Below are 20,105 nucleotides of genomic sequence, written 5' to 3' on the forward strand. Positions count from 1 at the left end.
GGTGAGCGCCAGCACACACACATATATTATGAACATCTCGAAATTTGAAAGTGTTCCTCCATGTTCTCATATAGGTTGTTCACAATACTTATCCTTCCACAGAATTTGTAATGTAGTCAAGTGTGTAAACATTTAGCTGTGGTTCGCATTTCTGCCTTTGAATGTCTCTGTGACAAAAGTACCTGCATGAATGCTAAAGCTTCAAATAAAAGTGAAACCATCAAGAAAATGCCAACCCCTTCTATGCTTACAAATACAAACACAGCCATGTATAGGTAATACGAAAGTGTATGTGATAAATAAAGGCCTGATTTGATTTGATGTAATTTGGGGTTGATGAATTTGCTGGTATTATAAAATGGATGTGTGAACGGTCTTTTCTGGAAAAATCACATTAAAGGTGTGAACACCTTTTTTATGAATCCACTGGTAATGTCGATCCAGAAATTTTCCAGATATTTACCGGTATCACTATTATTCGAGAATCTGTTCCTGACTTTTCCATAATTTCATCCCACATACAAACATACACATTTTTTTTAAGTTGACCTTGTTTTCAACCTCCTTAGATTTTGTCTTTCCCGGGCTCGAAATTGCAACCATTTTGGTTGCATATGCGCCCGAAATTTTATCTATGCGATCTTAAAATATATTTGGCAGCATTTGAGTGCATAAAATTGTAGCCTGCAACCGGTTTTCACTGCAAAATGTTCACCGCATGTGCGGATTTAGGACACATACACGCATTATGCATCTTTGCACTTGAAACGCAGCGCTCAGAAATGGTTTGAAACTGTTGTCATGTCAACTTGCTCCAGTAAAACTTGCTGCCCCGCCTTCGCGCTCTTCTTATTGGCCCACTGCTTTAGAACTGAACGCAAATAAATTTGTTAAAATCAGCAGTCAATCACTCAGTCAATGCCTTCTGCCTTTAGATTTCAGGGAGCTACAACCGCGAAAATGTAACATGCTGAAGATGAGATTGAAAACAAAACTGACAGATTTTATTTCAGAAACCACTTAAAGCTACAAATAATAGCACATCTGATTACTCATCATGTGGTGAATGTTATGTTACACCAACTACACTTTTTAAAAAATATTGAAAAATATATTTTATATTGAAAAATAGTTTCGAGCCCTGTGCAGGCAGAGGACGTCAACTTGACGTCATATTGACGTTGCACCCCAATGTACCCCAATGTCATGAGGACGTTGGATTTTGTTTGGAAATAAATAATTGAGTTAATGTCAGAACCCAACATCCGACATCAATGTCCAATGTCTAACGTAAAGTCAACCAAATATCAAAGTTTAATCATGTTACACCTTGACGTTTTGTGAATGTTACCACTATCTATCAGATGTTGGATTTTGGTCACTTTCCAACACAACTCAAATTAACCAAATACCAACGTAGTTTGACTTCATTATTGGATATAACGTCCTTAGACACTGGCTAGACATAAAATTTTGGTCAACTGACATCATGATCTAAATCTAACCTAATATTAACGTCTTGAGATGTTGTGTGCCTGCTGGGTCTCTTTCATTTCAAAATCTTTAGTACGTAAAAAAAAAAGAACAATTTTCATGAATGTATTTTTTTTTATCACAGAAGAGATAGAAGGTCATACATGTTTGGAGGAACATGAATGAACTTTTTTCTTAAATTCCTGGGGTCAAGTTCAACAAACCTTTCCTCTTAAATCTGGCAGACAACAAAAGCATATTTTAAAATTTAGCTTTAGAATGATAGTTGAAAAGATTGAAAGTGATGCAACAGAACCCAGGTTCGATGACGAACGGCCACAGAAAATCTGTAGATGTGAAAAAAAAGAAAGAAAGAAAAAAAAACGGTGCCCGAGGGCTTCTGAATGAATCCTGCCTCTGATGCTATCAACACAGACACCTCCACACCTTTCTTTGGTGTCAGAAAGAATGATGTATTTTTCAGAGGTTCAGTTGATGGGAATCAAAAGTGATCATCTGCAGGACTCTTTGAAAAGATCTGCTGTCTAAAGTCAAATCCAGGTGACGGCAAAGATGAAACGGCACCTGACGTATCGAGACACCACTTTAGTAACGGGATCGACACCCTTATGGAGTCTGAGGTGTGATGTTATTTACATTAGCTCTGACAGATTAAGCATACCTGGGCATTAATACGTACATGCACACAAGTAGAAGGGTAGTGCAGTCTAGTCTGTCAAAGATCTGGGTTAGAGACAACCCAAAAAAAGTGCAGGTCTGAACCCTGCAAGGGCAGCTCTTGAACTCTGTGCCCTTGAGCAAGACACTACACACCTGAGGTGGATTGCTCTAGGGGAAACATCCCTTGCATCATAACATGAAGACTTCAAGTGGAAGCTGCTGAAATAATGGGGTAAAGGGGGCTAAATTCTATGTGGTCCTAAAATATGAAAGACGGACTATTAAATAAAGATGAAGCAACATAATCAGTGTGAGAAATAATAGTAAAATAGTTGTATTAGGATTTCTGGTGTGACATATTTCAATGGTTTTCTGATATATCTGACCTAGAAAATCTAATTCTGAGGAATCTCAGGTCTCCTAATTCTCTGCTGGATTATTATGTGTCCATATGAAGCACTATAATTTATGATATTATTATTGCTAGAAGTATAATTCTAAAGCAGTAGAAATCAGATTCTATTCCTCAATTTTAGACATGGTTAACTTGTCTTTCTCAAATGTTGGACACGGAAAAAGTCGAATATGGATTTATTAGTAACTTTGATAAATTTTACAAGATATGGCACAATTTCTTGATAACTGGGACCAATTTAATGCTGATTCTGAACAGCAGATTACTACTTAATATGTTTACTGACCACTTTTTTTCTTTGCATTATTACTTTTATTTGATGCAGAGATGCCCAAACTAGGGCTGCTTTTGTTAAAAAAAAAAATTATAAATCAGGAGTTAGCTTCTCATGTTTAATGTAATACTTTTGGCCCATCAGCCTCAATCAACTTTGTTTTTTTTAGCCGTTTATAAGAAAAAGTTTGGGCACCCCTGATTTAATGTATTTTGTAGAACAAAATACATTATTTTTATAAAATATAAAACTAATACTTATTAAATACCCATTAAAAAAGAAGCTGTTTCTCCTTATTCATAAAAAACTGTTTTTATAAACGTATTGACCATTTTGTTTTCGAATTAATTTGATAAAAACAACAATAAAGACACTTTACCTAATAATAAAAAAAAAAATTATTTCAATAAATGTTTATCATTCATTTATTATTATTATTTTTTTTAAGATTTATGTTTGCCGTTTATTAGGTGGATAGGACAGTATCTCAGACAGGAAGCAAACTGGAATAGAGAGAGGGGATAAGTTCGGGAAATGTCCTCAAGCCAGGATTCGAACTCGGGACACCCTGCATGCTACTGCATCCTATATTAGCGTGCTAACTACTAGGCTATTACGCCGACTTTATTGTTCAATTTATCAAATTTGTTCTGAACTAAATAGTCTGCAATAACGATAATGACACATTTAATGTGATATTGAACAGCATTAAAACAAATTTCAACAGAAATGTTTCAACATATTTTTAACAAATAAACACAGATTGGCTGAGCTCAAAAACATTAAGTAATCTCACTGACCCCAAAAATCTGTAAGGTATACATGATTAACAACTTTCTGTTTTTGAAAAGGGGCAGCATGGTGTCACTTTTTGAAACTTAGCACAGCCACATTTTCCATTTAGACACTGTTTCCTATCGCTAGGTTGCACTGTGTGGATCAATACTCTATTCTATTTTACTCCTTTACATTCCAAAAACATTGCAAACTAAATCTAATTTGAATGTTATCAAACTCTACAGGCCTGCACAGATAGAATCCTACCTCACACTTATAAAATGACCTCATCATTTCAGGGGTTATCTGAGAGAAAATAATTTACTGCTGTTTACTGACATTAATTAAATGGCAAATAAACCCAATGAAAACACACAAATCCTCTCTCTTTGCTCCTGCTGCAGGCAAAGACTTGACATTTGGTCACATTGTGTCAAATGCAGAATTGAATTCACACTATATAGAAACCTTATGTGATGACTGAAGTAACACACACATACATACCCGGCTGTGTGGTGTTGAGTCCTGGCAGGTGGACAGGAGTGAAGGTGAAATCAGCTCCCGGTAGAGGCTGATCTTCTTTACTCATACCATTCTCATATAGCTCTCCTTCCACTCGCTTCAGATGCCATGGTAAACCCAGCAGATGAACAACTGCAGAGAGATATAGATACAGTAAATACAACAATACAGCAAGAGTAGAAGCATAGAAACATACAGTACAAAGATAGACATACATGTACGGTAGCGGCAGAAAAAAACAGAAAAAGAATGACAGACGGAAATATACAAAAACAGGTTAACAGACCGACACACAGACACAGAATGTAAAATATATTGACAGATCAACCAACAAATAAAATGAAAGACAGATTGTCAGAATGACAGACAGAACAAAAGAAAGAATGAAAGACAGCTAGACTGATAGAATAACAGACAGACAGAACAACCGATAGACAGAATGACAGACAGAACAACAGACTGATGACATGAAAGATATAGAATGACACAGGCACATGCAACATACAATGATTGAGAGGTAGATTGATAAAGACAAACAGACCAAACAACTGACGGATAGAATGACAAAGATAGAATGATAAAGAAATATAGAAAAGAAGATAAATATATTGACAGAACCACAGACAGAACAACAAAGAGAAAGACTGACAAAACAACTGACAGATACTGTAGAACAAAAACAGATTGACAGAAGAACAGACAGACAGAATGTAAGACAGATAAGTTGACTGAATTACAGACATAAAGCAGACAGATTAACAGAAACTGACAGACAAAACAGCAAGAAACAGCAAGAATAAGAGACAGACAGAATAAAAGATAGATAGCCTGAGAGAATGACAGACAGAATGACATACAGAGATAGACAGAATAAGAGAGACAGATGGAATGAAAGACAGACAGAGTGACAGGATCACAGACAGAACAACAAAAAAGATAGCCTTAGAGAATGACAGACAGATTCTGTAGAACAAAAGACAGATATATTAACAGAACAGCAGACAGAAGAACAGACAGATAGAATGAAAGAAAATGAGAGAATAATAGTGACAGACAGAATAAAGAACAAAAGACAAGTTGGATTTACCGAACAACAGACAGAAAAAATGAAAGACAGATAGCATGAGAAAATGACAGACAGAATGACAAACAGACACTCTAGAACAAAAGACAGATTGACAGAATGACAGACAGAACAACAGACAAACAGGATGACAGAGACAGACAGATAACATGAAAATCTGATATGTGGACTAAATGACAGACAGAATAACAGACAGATAAATGAAAGTCAGATAGCCTGAGAGAATGACAGACGAAATGACAGACACTTTTGTTCAGATACTCTAGAACAAAAGACACAACAGTATATTGACAGAATGACAGACAGCGCAACATATGGACAGAATGACAGAGACAGACAGATAGAACGAAACACTGATAGCTTGACTGAATGACAGACATAAAAACAAAGACATGGAATGAAAGACAAGTGACAGGCAGAATGACAGGATGACAGACAGAACAACAGACAGATAGCCTTAGAGAATGACAGACTGAATGACACAGATTGACAGAATGACAGACAGATAGATTGACAGAACAACAGACAGACAGAATGAAAGACAGAATGAAACATCAATAGGTTGACTGAATCACAGACAGAACAACAGACAGACTGAAAGAGATGGAAAGAATAAGAGAGACACACAGAATACAGACAGACAGACAGAATGACAGACAGAACAACAGACAAACAAAAGGACAGAGACAGACAGACAAATACTCTAAAAGAAAAGATTGATGGATTAAATAAAACAACAGATTAACAAAATGACAGAGACAGACAGATAGAATGAATCTCTGATAGGCTAACTGAATGACAGAAAGAACAACAGACAGATAGAATGAAAGACACACAGATACTGTAGAACAAAAGACAGACAGAATGACAGACAAACAGAATGACAGAAACAGACATACAGATACTGTCAAACAAAAGGCAGACGGATTGACAAAACGACAGAAAGAACAAAAGACAGATAGACTGAAAGACAGCCTGAGAGAATGACAGACAGATAGCCTTAAACAAAAGACAGATAGACAGACAGAACAGACAGACAAAATGACAGACAGAATGAAACATCAATAGATTGACTGAATCACAGACAGAACAACAGACAGACAGAACGACAGGGACAGACCGAATTAAACACTGATAGGTTGACTGAATCAAAGACAGAACAACAGACAGATTGAAAGAGATGGAAATAATAGGAGAGACACACAGAATACAGATAGACAGAATGACAGACAGAACAACAGACAGACAGACAGACAGATAGACAGAGACTCTAAAAAAAAACTGATGGATTAAACAGAACAATTTATGAACAAAATGAGAGACAGACAGATAGAATGAAACACTGAAAGGCTAACTAGATGACAGACAGAACAACAGACAGATAGAATGAAAGACACACATATACTGTAGAACAAAAGACAGATAGATTGACAGATTGGCAGAGAGAACAACAGACAGATATGATGACAGAAACAGACAGACAGATACTGTCAAACAAAAGGCAGACAGATTGACAAAACGACAGACAGAACAACAGAAAGCTAGACTGAAAGACCGCCTGAGAGAATGACAGACACATACTATAAAACAAAAGACAGACCGACTGACAGAATGACAGACAGAACAACATACAGACAGAAAGACAGAGACAGACCTAAACTATTGAACAAAAGACAGATAAGATTGACAAAGTGACAGACAGAACAACAGACAGATACTGTAGAACAAAAGACAGGTAGACTGACAGAATGACAGAGAGAACAGCAGACACATGAAATGAAAGACAGATAGTCTGTGAGAATGACAGACAGAAGAACAGACGGACAGAATGACACAGACAGACAGATATAATAAAAAGCCGATAGGTTGACTGAACGACAGACAGAACAACAGACAGATAGAATGAAAGAGATGGAAAGAATGACAGCGAAAGACAGAGTGCAAGACGAATAGCCTGATAGAAGGACAGATAAAAAGACAGACGGAGAACAAAAGAAAGATAGAACTGACATCAGCTGAAAAAATGTATTCAGATTTTGTATGAGAAAGATAAATGAAAGCTGTCACAGGCAAAATTGCATATTAATTGTGCCCTGAAAATGATATTACAATATTGTATCATGTCATTCTTCAACATATTACTTTATTACATCCAATAACACTTGTCTCCGGCTCTGTTTTTTTCTTCCTCCCACATGTGTATGAAGAAGTATGTGTGCACACATACATTTAAGGTCTTCTCTTATCGCCTCATCTCCTAAATGCGCGTGGAAACGCTGCAGAGGATTCTGGGAGTGGAATATAAATCGCTCAGGTGGCATTTTATGATCTCCCAGCAGTGAAAGGCCTTTGGCGCATGGTAATGACCTCATCCTAATTACAGCCAATAAAAAGGACAAACTCTCATTCTGCTCACCTCAGGGCCCCTGATACCAGCTATCTCATCATGCAGTTTCCCCCTCTCTCTCTCTCTCTGTGTGTGTGTGGGATTTCAGTCGATCAGGGAAATGAGGTGAGAAGATATACTGACGACGAGTTCTGGAACGGCGAGTGAAAATCAGGTTATTCTCGCAGCTAGCTTCTCCCTCTCATACCCTCCCGTTCCTCAGGCGCGTGTGTGGGTCCGTGTGCGTGTGCACGTTGGGCTCTGCCATGAGGAGGCGTCTTTACGAGCCATAAAGAGGGATTGGTGTCTCAGCGGGGAGCTGGATCTACATGATCCTCTCCTTTATCTTCCCTTATTCGCCCTCATCTCTCTTTCTCTCTCTCTCTCACACACACACACACACATACGCACAGACATACACAGTAGCTGCCATTGGCTAAATGACAGATCACCCCAAGCACTGCAGATCAGCTTTAACACAGAAACGAATAGGGTCCCGAGTTCAGTTTAAGAATGGGTGTAAGATGCTTCTCTATGGCCCGTTCGGATGGAAAATAAACAGGTTTTTGGTGCAGATCGGATAGCAGTTGATCAGACTGTGATGGATACCCCTTTTAGAAGTGCTCACAGACAGATTTACACACAACTGAACTAATACAGATGTTGCACAACAAATAATCATTAGCTGTCTTTTTGATGTCCTGGGATATAAATTTTCTGTCTAGTTTTCTTCTTCTTCTCTCTTCCTGCATTCATAAATTATTACAACACTTTCATAGCTCAATAGCTCAAGGAATGTTTTGCCCTGCCAGGATTTTTATTTTCTCTCTGGCCTGTGAGAAGAAGAAAAAAAAAAAACAGTTTTGATCCTTGTTATTTTGATCTAATCGAATTCTAATTATTGTAGTTAACATGTTACAGTTCACAATTCATGATTCCAATTGTTGATACATCAACAAAAACTACTAGACTAACAAATATGAAAGTAGGTGCACTCTTCACTGAAGGAAATTACTTTTTAGTGTGGTAAAATTCAATTCAATTCAATTCAGCTTAATTTGTATAGCGCTTTTACAATGTAGATTGTGTCAAAGCAGCTTCACATAAAAAGATTAGAGTAAATAGTGTAGTTCAGTTTTTAGTGTTTAAGTTCAGTTCAGTTTAGCTCGGTTCAGTGTGGTTTAATAATCACTACTGAGGGCCCAAACACTGAAGAGCAAATCCATTGATGCACTGCTCTACCGGTCCCAAACCATGTAAGCTAGTGGCGACAGCAGCAAGAGGAAAAAAAACTTCACCAATTGAGGAAAGTGAAGAAAAAACCTCGAGAGAAACCAGACTCAGTTGGGCACGACCATTTCAATTTTACCGCTAGCCAAACATCTTGTGCAGAGCTGCAGTCTCAGCGGCGAAGGCTGGAAGCTGGACCTCAGCGAAGACTCATCTGTCCCTGGAGCGTCACAAGAATCATATCTAATAAATTTACTCTCGTAATTTTTAAATTGTAATATTAAGTGTCTAGGATAACTAGAATTTTATAAATATTTAACATTTACACATTTACTTCATGTAATAAATGAAATGAGTAGAAAGAGTTCAATATTAATATTAATTTTACTTGTAATATTGAAATGTTTTCTAATCGTTGCAAGCTTAGTAACATTAAGTACATTTTATTCACTGATACGTCGTAATGGATGTGTAGTTCCCAGGATGCTTTGCATGAGAATGAATTAAGAGTAGAATATTTTGAAAATAAAAGCAATCTAAGGTTTTAAAATTTAAGAGAAAGACTTGTTAGTTTAATAGTCATTAGTTTAAAAATTAAGAAGAGTTTTGAGTAAGTGTTTTTAGTTTTGCGGTTACCATCTTTCAGAAGAGTAGCATTCATGCTTTGGCTGTTGACATTTTTTCAAAATTAAGGTTTGAATTTGCTAAAGTGAAATAGCAAATTCCAAGTCAGTGGAAATGAGTGTTTTAATTAAACAAGTTATGCCAGATGTACTTAAAAAAGCAGTGTTATTTTTACTAAAACCTGACATTATTTGATTAATTTAAATAAATATAGACTCAAAATTAAAGATAATCAATTGATTTTACTAGAGTGTTAGATTAAACATTAAGTAAATTTTACAAGATATTGACAAGTTAATTGTATCTGATATAAGAATGTAAAATTTACTTGAAATTCAAGAAATTTTTATTTTATTTTCTAATTTACTTAATTCTTAAAAGTTATTTTTCAGGGTTAGGTGTTCTGGCATAAAAAAAAAAAAAAAAAATAATAATAATAATAATAATAATAATAGCACCATCTAATCCTCACTATGTAAATTAAGTGAAGTTAATTTATAAAGTAATTTCGAGAAGATCACGTGCTTATGATTGATCACAGCTGGTCCCACATCAGTTCACAATCGATTCACCAATCAAATGATTTCTAACTCACAATAAATAACCAGAGTTTTCTTATCTCAGTGCCTTCATCTTGAAGAATCCCCTGCTACCCACCCCTACTCCCCCTACTTTCCAGATGTGCGACACGATGGCCCAGTGATTGACACTGTTGCCTCACAGTAAGAACGTCTCCGGTTAAAGTCCCTACTAAACCAGTTGACATTTATGTATGGAGTTTGCTCGTTCTCCCTGTGCTTGAGTGGGTTTTCCCTGGATTCTCCAGTTTTCTCCTCCCACAGTCCAAAAACACGCAACATAAGTAAACTGAACATAGCAAATTGATACCATAGCCAAGGTCTTAGCGAGTACATCTCTCCTCAGCCATCCTATATCTGTCATTAGCCAGAAATAAGCTGGGGGCCTCTTGCCCTGCAAACAAGAGGGAGCCCAGGGTTGGAGGATCCCCTAAGCTCAGGCCTCTCCCCCGGGACAGCATGCCAAACAAGCTTTATTTTTAAATAGACTTTTTTCTGAAAAATAAAAGAGTTCTTCAGTTAAGACTCAAGAGTAATGAGTTTTTTCTTTGTCTTTTACAAGTTGGTAAATTAGAAGATGCGCCGACTGAGAGGTAATGCGAGGATTAAATATAATGATGTTTACACTCAATTAAGACATCTTTTTATATTGCCATAGTTTTGCGTGTATTTATGTCCATGTAAGAGCAAGATGATGAATAAGAGAATTCGATTCAATTCAAACCCTGGATTTGTATATTTAATGTGACATTGATATAAAAACTTCTGTCGTAAAAGCTCTTTAAGTCAGTTGCAACTTTTTATTCTGCTCTCAAAATGTGAAAAGGACAACAGATATTGCACTCTTGTGATCTTCTTACCCGATTTAACAAGCAATTTTCATGATTTATTTCTCTCAACTACATCCAGAATCACTCTCCATGCTCTCTGTGCTTACATGGCTCATGTCTCCCTCATGTCTCTCTCTAGGTGCTGAGGCGCTTAAAAATGTGCTTCTTCCCCTTTGTTCGCTTCATCTCCCTATTATGGTCCTTTAGTACAACAGTGTGTGTGTATAGATCACAGCAGAGTTCTGTCATGTTTTGTAAAAACAATAGTTTGATTATTCCACACTGTTTAGGTCATCACTTCTTTATGGAATTATCATATTTTTTAGAAGGAAAGTATAGGGAATGGACAAGGGTAAAACATTAAAACATAATAAAATGGTTCTAATACTAAGAAGTATTCCAAAATTATTAAATTAAAGTAAAATACTATGGGGCTGTTTACATCTGGTCATGGGATAGCTATCTGATTTGTGAAAATGGTTTCATTTACATTTGGCCACATAAATGTGCAGCAGTTAAACAAATATGATTCGTATCTTCAAATCCCATGCTACAAATTCAACTATGTTGAGTAGATTTAAAATACAGTATGTCTGATGCTTGTGCAATTATTGTTATTTTTCCAAAAATATAAGCTATACACTACCTGTCAAAAGTCTTGTTGTTGATTCTAGTTGTAAGAGCAACACATAATAACTTCTAGTTAAACATTTGGAAAATTGGCAGAATGTAGATTTTTCAGATGAATCATCTGTTGAACTGCATCCCAACATCACAAATACTGCAGTAGACCTATTTTATTTAACATAGATGTAAGATTCTCAGAGAAATCAGTCAAGTTTGGTGAAGGAAAAATCGTGGTTTGGGGTTACATTCAGTATGGGCGCATGCAAGAGATCTGCAGAGTGGATGGCAACATCAACAGCCTGAGGTATCAAGACATTTGTGCTGCCCGTTACATTACAAACCTCAGGAGAGGGCAAATTCTTCAGCAGGATAGCGCTCCTCATACTTCAGCCTCCACATTAAAGTTCTTGAAAGCAAAGAAGGTCAAGGTGCTCCAGGATTGGCCAGCCCAAAGACCAGACATAAACATTATCGAGCATGTCTGAGGTAAGATGAAGGAGGAGGCACTGAAGATGAATCCAAAGGATCTAGATGAACTCTGGGTGTCCCTTGCTTAATGCTTTCTTTGCATTTCCAGATGACTTTATTAATAAGTTATATGAGTCATTGCAGGGGAAAAAAAAGCTCATGGGAGTCATACACAACATTCATTCTTTTTCCACTGCACCATGACTTTATATTCTAAACTGTACATTATTTCTATTAAGTGACAAGACTTATGTCTAAGTAAAGTCAGACCTTACTGTCCTAATTAAATAGCTAAAAAGCAATACATGGCCATATTTTATTTTGGTAAAATAAGCATAATCTAGAGGCCTTTGCTTTTCATACTGTATAAGCCACTTCTGATACCAAATGATCAACTACAAGTCAAATTATTATTTGTTGTTCCTAAAACTTAGATAGGTGACAAGACTTTTGTCAGGTAGTTTATATCTTACTCGGCATACAACTGTTTTTTGTTTCCACTCCAAACATATTTTTTATTGCTTGTTTAAACTACTTATTTAAAATAAGCTGAATCATCAATCAAATTTATAAAACAATTAAGTCAACTGAATCAATTTGAGTTGGGACAACATGAAGGAATTGTATGGGAACCAGTATTTGTTTTACACTCCTGTTTAGTAAAACATCCTCACACAACTTGGGCTTCGCCATTACTGTTATTTTTTTATTATAAATGAATGTCTTTGTTGTGTATACAGATATGTGGTAGGAATCATTCAAAACTAGTGGGTTTACATGAATTTGTGTATTACACTCTCCCCAAAACTAAACACTGCCTTTGTAAACAAACTAAATGATGTACTTTCTTAATATTTTTTATCCCCATTCACATCTACTACAGGTGTGTGATAATCAATCATTCATTCATTCATTCATTCATTCATTCATTCATTCAATTTCCGGCTTAGTCCCTTATTTATTATTATTAGTCCCATATTTATAATCATTAGTCCCTTACTTATTAGGGGTTGCCATAGAGCAGTGAACCCCCAATTATTCCAGCATTTGTTTTTACACAGCAGATGCCCTTCTAGTAATGAGAAACACCCATACACTCTTGCATTCACACACACACACACACACACACACACACACACACACACACACACACACACACACACACACACACACACTCTAACACTACGGAAAATTTAGTTCATTCAAGTCACCTATAGCGCATGTCTTTGGACTGTGGGGGAAACCAAAGCACCTGAAGGAAACCCATCTAACACAGAGAGAACATGCAAACTCCACACAGAATTGCCAACTAGCCCAGCCAGAACTTTAACCATGAACTTTTTTGCTGTGAGGTGACAGTGCTAACTGCTGATCCACTGTGCTGCTCTGATATTATTAAATTTAACAGTTAAAAAATATTTCACTTTCACACTTTCGGTTTAGATTATCATATTTTTTAACATATAAGATCTTCATGAGGCATTTAAAGTTATATCTTAAACAATTTTAACAAGTTAAAGAAACATCAACTAGTAAAAAGTTCAGCGAGAGTTTAAATTTCCATTCTGGAAAAATACAGAATAAGCCGAGTTTGAGTAGGAGAAAAGAGTTGGACGAGATTGGCAGAGAAGAAACTGATAGATGAGCCGATCAATGACATCACAAAGCTTTCTATAGGTGTGTGCGCTTCAGCCAGAGCTGTCCTGTGTGCATGTGTGTGTTGGGATCACAAAGCGCTTTAAAGGTACGCGTCTGGAAGGTCTCATAAATTCCACAGAGGCCACATTTCTCTCCCCTGCAGCACTCAGAGCCTTGAACGGCAAACATCGATCCCTTAAAACCTCTAACCTCCTCGCTAGTTCTCTCTTTACAACCGCTAATGAAGAGAAAAATCTCTCTCTCTCCCCCTTCTCTCTCTCTGCCATTTTTCTCTCTGACCCCGCTCCACCACTTTTCCGCTCTCTCCCATCCGACAAGATGGACTACTGGGAAGGATTCAGCACTCTTGAAAGGGAGCGAGAAATAGAAAGCGAGAAGGACACCATTCATCAAGGCTTTTGTTAAATCAACAGATTTTAGTGTGATTTGTGGCACACCAGACAGAGCTGGAAACATGCAACGTTGGCTATGGGATCTGTCGCATACGTGTGCTTATGCATGATGAAGAAAAAAGAGAGAGAGAGATAAAAAGAAAGACAATGAGACACGTTTCACAGGGAAGGACTGAGAGCTGTGCGCTAGACAAAAGTCTCACATACATCAAAGCTAGCTTTAACCTTGATGCTGAATAGCAGACTGCCCTGAGACTGAGAAATGGTTAAGCTCTGAGTTTACTGTCACACCACAGTTTGTTAATATCCTCGGCTAGGAAGCAGGGCTAAAAGAAATGGATTCGTTTATTGTGTGTCCTGGCTATCGGTCAATGCGAACAATGAGCTTTTGTGGGCTGGCCGTTGTGGTGGGGAGTCAGTGTTGAAAAAGGCACAGGCACGGCATCCAGGCACAAACCCGATCCCCCTCAGGACATCTAGAGAGAATGGTCTGGAAGATATTGAATTAAGGGATATAACGGACAGGAGGCGGACGTTTTCGCACCCGACCGCTGTTTGGAGTTGATGGAAATGCTGTTTGGATGAGGAATGCTGTAGACGGGTGATTCAGGTTAAATTAATAGAGCGGTTATGAGGCTGGGCGTTATGAGGGAGGAGCTTACAGCCAATGACAGGAGAGGATGGTTTGTGTGAACTGATCGTCATTTGTTGGGATGATGTAAAAAATTCTCCGCATGAATGTTCAGCAGGGTCGTATTTCCAGAGGACACAACCGTCGGCTGACCTCGACACTTTGCCCAAGCGAGATAACTCCTTGACTTTAAAATGAAGACAGAAGACAAATGTTTTAGGGAGAAGATAAGGCCTTTCTCTACGAGAGGAGACGATAAAACCTCTCTTTAAGCAAAAAAGAACTTAGACACCTTCCTTATGGAAGAATAAAAAACCCTATCTTTAAAGCACTGAGATGATTGCCAGCATAAATATGTCATTTCCTTCATATTTATGGAAAACTTGCATGGAGGTGACTGAACACAAACCACCGCTTTAGATAGGACAGACTTTGATGATTGGAAACACTGTCAATCAAATTTCCCGGCTGTCAGACTGTTAGATTTCAGGCCTCTTCCTTGTCGAATTTAGAACAGCATCACTAAAAAACATTGAAAAGCATAAATAAAAATTTCACATAAAAAAAAAATAAAAAATTGTCCATTAGAAGAAATAAAGATCCTTTAAGTTTCTTTACTGTAAACTTAATTTGAAATAAACTGCAGTGCAAAATTTTATCAAATTCACAAAAAGATTAGTGCAAATCTGTGTTGTTTCAAAATAGTTAAACCATTCAAAATTTTGACACATATTTAAGTTAATTTGTTTCCCCTCAAATAGGCATCATGGTTGCGCAGTGGGTATCACGATGGCCTCACAGCAAGAAGATTGCTAGTACAAGCCCTGGCTGGGTCAGTAGGCATTTCTGTGTGGAGATTGCACGTTCTCCTCGTGTTCGTGTGGGTTTTCTCCGGGTAATCTGGTTTTAACCATAGTTCAAAGACATGTGCTATAGGTGAACTGAACAAGCAAAATTGTCCATAGTGTATGTGTGTGAAAGAGTGTGTATGGATGTTTCCCGGTGTTGGGTTACAGCCGGAAGGGCTTCCGTTGCGTAAAACATATGCTGGATAAGTTGGCGGTTCATTCCGCTGTGGTGACCCCTGATTAATAAAGGGACTAAGCCGAAAAGAAAATGAATAAATGGATGAATGAATGCACCTCAAATGTTAGATATTACATTTTAGTGTGATGGACCAAAAAATTTAATTGATATTTTAGCTATAATATATAATTCATATACTGTGTAATGTAATATTTTATTAAATAAATAATGTACCCATACATTATTGACTAATTACGCAATTTAAAAGGTAGATATTAATATCACAAATATGTCTTGTGTTTCTTTTTATAGTAGTGAATCAGCTCTCTCATCTAAATTGTTACTGTTTCTATCAGACACATACTTAGCAAGAAAAGTACTTGTCATCTTAATCTATGCACAACCCCAAATCAGAAAAAGTTGGGACAGTGTGGAAAACACAAATAAATAAATAAAAAAAAACAAAGAAATGATTTCCAAATTTATTTTAACTTGTATTTCATTCCAGACAATATGATATTTCTCTGGTCAACTTCATTTCATTTGTAAATATACATCCTCTCCTGTCATTTAGACCTGCAACACATTCTAAAAAAAGTTGGGACAGGAGCAGCTTAAATAATCAGGATATATAATTGTTAAAAAAATTAAATCCAAAAATTTAAATTGGTTAAAAACAGCATCCAAGAAAGGGCTAGTGAGCCCTTTAAGCAAAGATGGGCAAAACATTGTCAGTTTGCCAACAAATACGTGAGAATATTTTTGAAATGTTTAAAAAAAATTTCCTCAAAGAAAACAGGAAGACATTTGGATATTTTACCTTCAACAGAGCATATCTTAAAAGATTCAAGGATACTGGAGGAATTTCAGTGCGTAAAAAGGACAAGTGAGCAAGGCGGCACAGTATCAACAATCGTCATTCATTCATACTTTGGCAAATCTTTGCTGACTACTCCAATACGTAGCTACATCCAAAAATGCCAGTTAAAACTGTACTGTGCCAAAAGGAAGCCCCATGTTAACAATGTTCAGAAGTGCCGTTGACATCTCTGCTTCTGCTTGGTGGCATCTGGGATGAGCCATCACACAGTGGAAATATGTATTGTGGTCAGGTGAATCAGTGTTTCAGGCATTTTTTAGAAGAAATGGACATCATGGGCTCCAGACCAAAGAAGAAAAGGATCATCCAGACTGTTACCAGCAAGTCCAAAAGCCAGGGTCTGTCATGGTATGGGGTTGTGTCAGTTCCTATGACAAAAGTACCTTCTGTCTGATTTTGAAGCACAATATGCTACCTTCTTTTCCAGGGACACCCATGCATATTTCAACTAGGTAATGCAAAACCACATTCTGCACACAATAAAGTCCTGGGGCCTCATGTATCAATGCTGCATACGCACAAAAACTTTGCGTACACCAGGTTTCATTCTCACGTTTGGATTTGCTAACGATGCAAGTAACGTAAGAATGTGCGTTTGTCCGCACCACATTCATGTCTGGCATATGTGTATTTCTTGTGTTTTTGTTTTATTTCAATTGGCGACTCCTAGAGGCAATTATGTTAAATTGCACACTGAGACATTGTCAATGGTCGAAAGACATTGTCAATGGTTGAATCTGAAGGGAACGCATTTTTTAGGAATCACAGTGATTTTCTGGCCCACAATGACAACTGGCTTATTAGCCTTTTTCATATTTCCAAGAGCTATCATCTTGGAGCTCTGTGCTGAGTTGGGTCCAAATTTGAAAAGAGAGACAGCGAGGAGGCTCCAAGGTGGCAGGGTGCGCAATGGGTGGCTTCTGGGTTAGTGATGTATTTAAAGATATTATTCCAGTTTTTTTTTTATTATTGAGCGTAATTATTTAACTGCACATCAGGAGACCGCGGTTATCCATTAAAGACGTGGCTGTTAACCCCCTTTACAACCCACAAACTGACCAAGAGCATAGATACAATGATGGCCATTCTCACACTCGGTCAGATGTAGAACGGGCGATTGGGCAGCTGAAATGCTGGTGGCGCTCCCTTGATAAAAGCAGATGGGTGCTGCTATACCGCCCTAATAAAGTGTTCTTCTAATACATCTGTGTCTCCCACAGACACAGATACTACTCCAAACAGTAAAGTGTCACCCACAATTTAGGCAACTCTCTCCTCAAAGAGTGTTAGTTCAGCATCCCCCATTCCCTCGCGTGTTTGGTCCATCTCACGTTAATTCGGAGGTACAAAGAGAATATGCATTGGATTCCTTGTACGCAGTGTTTCATATATCTGATTTTTTTTTACTGTGTACACACATTACAGCTTTGTCCATATGCTATGTTTTAGTATTAATTCAACGCAAGTTTTTGTACATGAGGCCCCTGGCTGTGAAGGAAATGGATACAGGTACATGACTGGCCTGCCTGCCTGCAGTCCCGACCTGTCTCTAATAGAGAATGTGAGGTACATTTTGAAGCGCAAAACGCAGCAATAAAGACCCCATACTATCGCTCACTTTAAGACTTGTTTGCCCTTTACAGGATGAATCATTTGGTGTTTTTTCAGTCAATAAACATTTTTAAGTGTTTTTAAAAGAAAAGGCAACATAAAAAAGTGGTAATTTTTTTTAATGTGTTGAAAGAACCAAAATTGCAAAATGCATTTATTTAAAAAAAGAAATAAATAAAAATCATCAGGGAACACATTAAATAATGTGCTGTTGTTTTGTCTGCAATGAAATACAATTCAAAGTAAATTGTATTTTCCATACTGTCCTAACTTTTTCTGATTTGGTGTTGTGAAGCCTTGAGACCTTAAGAATTGGTTCAATTTATAACAATAATGGCAGTGACACATTCAGTACATCTTTTTCCAATGGATGAAACATTGTCAGCTAATCAAAATAAGAGCTTCACTAAGCCCAATCATTCAAAACAGTTGATGACAGAACTGCAGCACACCCATAAAAAAACAGAACAATATTGTCATCTGGTGTGGATGCTACTATAATGATCTTATCTTTACAGCTAGTTCTCTTGGTATAGGCAGGCCTTTAAAGTCCAGAAACACTCAAAAACTACCCCATAAAGCCACAGACAGACATCAGCACTTGAAATTCTGGAAGAGTAACCAATATTTATAGTCATTATTTTGAGTAGAGGAAGTGAAACTTAAATCCTGAAATCACAAAACAACAAATTACCAAACATGTTCCCAACACAATCAATAACAACAATGTAAATAAAACTGGCAAACAAAAGCAATAATATTAATTATTTATGGTCCAGTGCATGCTGGGAAAAGGGGAAAAGGGCAAACCACAAAGGCCTTTTCCCATGTAGGCCGATTCTAGGGTTTCAGGTTTAGGAGGAGCTCAGCCTTCTACCTGATAATGAGCTGATCTGACTGAGAGAGAGAGAGAGAAAAAAAAACATCTGTTTGAAGTGCGAGAAGTCACAGATTTGAAACCTTTTGAAACTGACATCTTTAAAAATATATAAATTAAAAAATAAATAAAACACCTGTGAATAATTTTATTCTTATGACGCTTTTACTGAAACGCAGATGATCTGGATTGAGAAATGAAGTGCTGAACATCAGCCTCTGTCACTTAGGATAGTAAGATAATTCAGCTTTACACTTCAAATATACTTCAACCTTAGCACTTTTAACGACTGGCAAGGGAACGATTCAGAGTGGAAAAACCTCAGATAGCTACTTCTGTTTTCAGGAAATGTTGAAACCATTCACATATGATTTTCAACGCTGCTGACAGCTGAAAGGCTGTAATTGCTTATCTGGGGATGGGTGAGATAAAAAAAAGATAGAAAAATGTTCTGAAAGATACACACAGACACACACAGAATATAGCCAAATGTTTTGGAAGACATGAACATGATTTTTGGGGACATTCCAATCTTAATCCATAGTCTTAAATATGGAGTTGACCACCTTTTTGCTGCTATAAAATCTTTGGCTTTTCTGGAAAGGCTTTCCACAAGTTTTGGAGTTTGTTTTTTGGGAATTTTTGATTAATCTTCTAGAAGAGCATTTGTCATGTCAGGCACTGATGTTGGACATAAGGCCTGGATCACAGTTTGTATTATAATTCATTCCAAAGGTGCTCTATTAGGTTAAGGTCAGTTCAACTGAACTGTGCAGGCCAGTCAAGATCCTGCAAACCAAGCTTGTTCATCTTTGTGCACCGGTGTGCGGTTACGATGGACTAGGGAGGGCCATTCCCAAATAGTTTCCACAATGTTGGGAGCATAAAATTGTCCAAAATGTCTTGCCTAAAGCATTAAAAGACCTTTGGAACTAAGAGGCCAAGCCTAACCCCAGAAAAAAAAAACCCACAACATAGTCTCCGCTCCACCAAACCTTACAATTGGCACAATGTAGCTTTGGCAATTGATCTCCTGGCAACCATCAAACCCAGATTTGTC

The 20,105-nt window shown here is 37.3% G+C and overlaps 2 protein-coding genes across 9 annotated transcripts in view; one reads left to right on the forward strand and one right to left on the reverse strand.

Annotated features, from left to right (window-relative positions):
* The window catches only part of tenm1 (teneurin transmembrane protein 1), a 542,101-nt gene that overhangs the window by 124,021 nt on the left and 397,975 nt on the right, over window positions 1–20,105 (reverse strand). For 7 of the 8 annotated variants that reach the window (XM_068221426.2, XM_009301393.5, XM_073952089.1 and 4 more), the window contains one exon: window positions 4,125–4,274. In XM_068221426.2, the coding sequence (XP_068077527.1) occupies window positions 4,125–4,274 (150 nt within the window). Of the gene's footprint in view, window positions 1–4,124; window positions 4,275–7,642; window positions 7,846–20,105 lie in introns of those variants that run through there. The other variant, XM_009301394.5, reaches the window with a different exon arrangement.
* The window catches only part of LOC141385799 (uncharacterized), a 460,928-nt gene that overhangs the window by 116,288 nt on the left and 324,535 nt on the right, over window positions 1–20,105 (forward strand). The gene's annotated exons all lie outside the window — the stretch shown is intronic.

Source organism: Danio rerio, chromosome 5 (assembly GCF_049306965.1).
Source record: "Danio rerio strain Tuebingen ecotype United States chromosome 5, GRCz12tu, whole genome shotgun sequence".
Taxonomy (NCBI): Eukaryota; Metazoa; Chordata; class Actinopteri; order Cypriniformes; family Danionidae; genus Danio; species Danio rerio.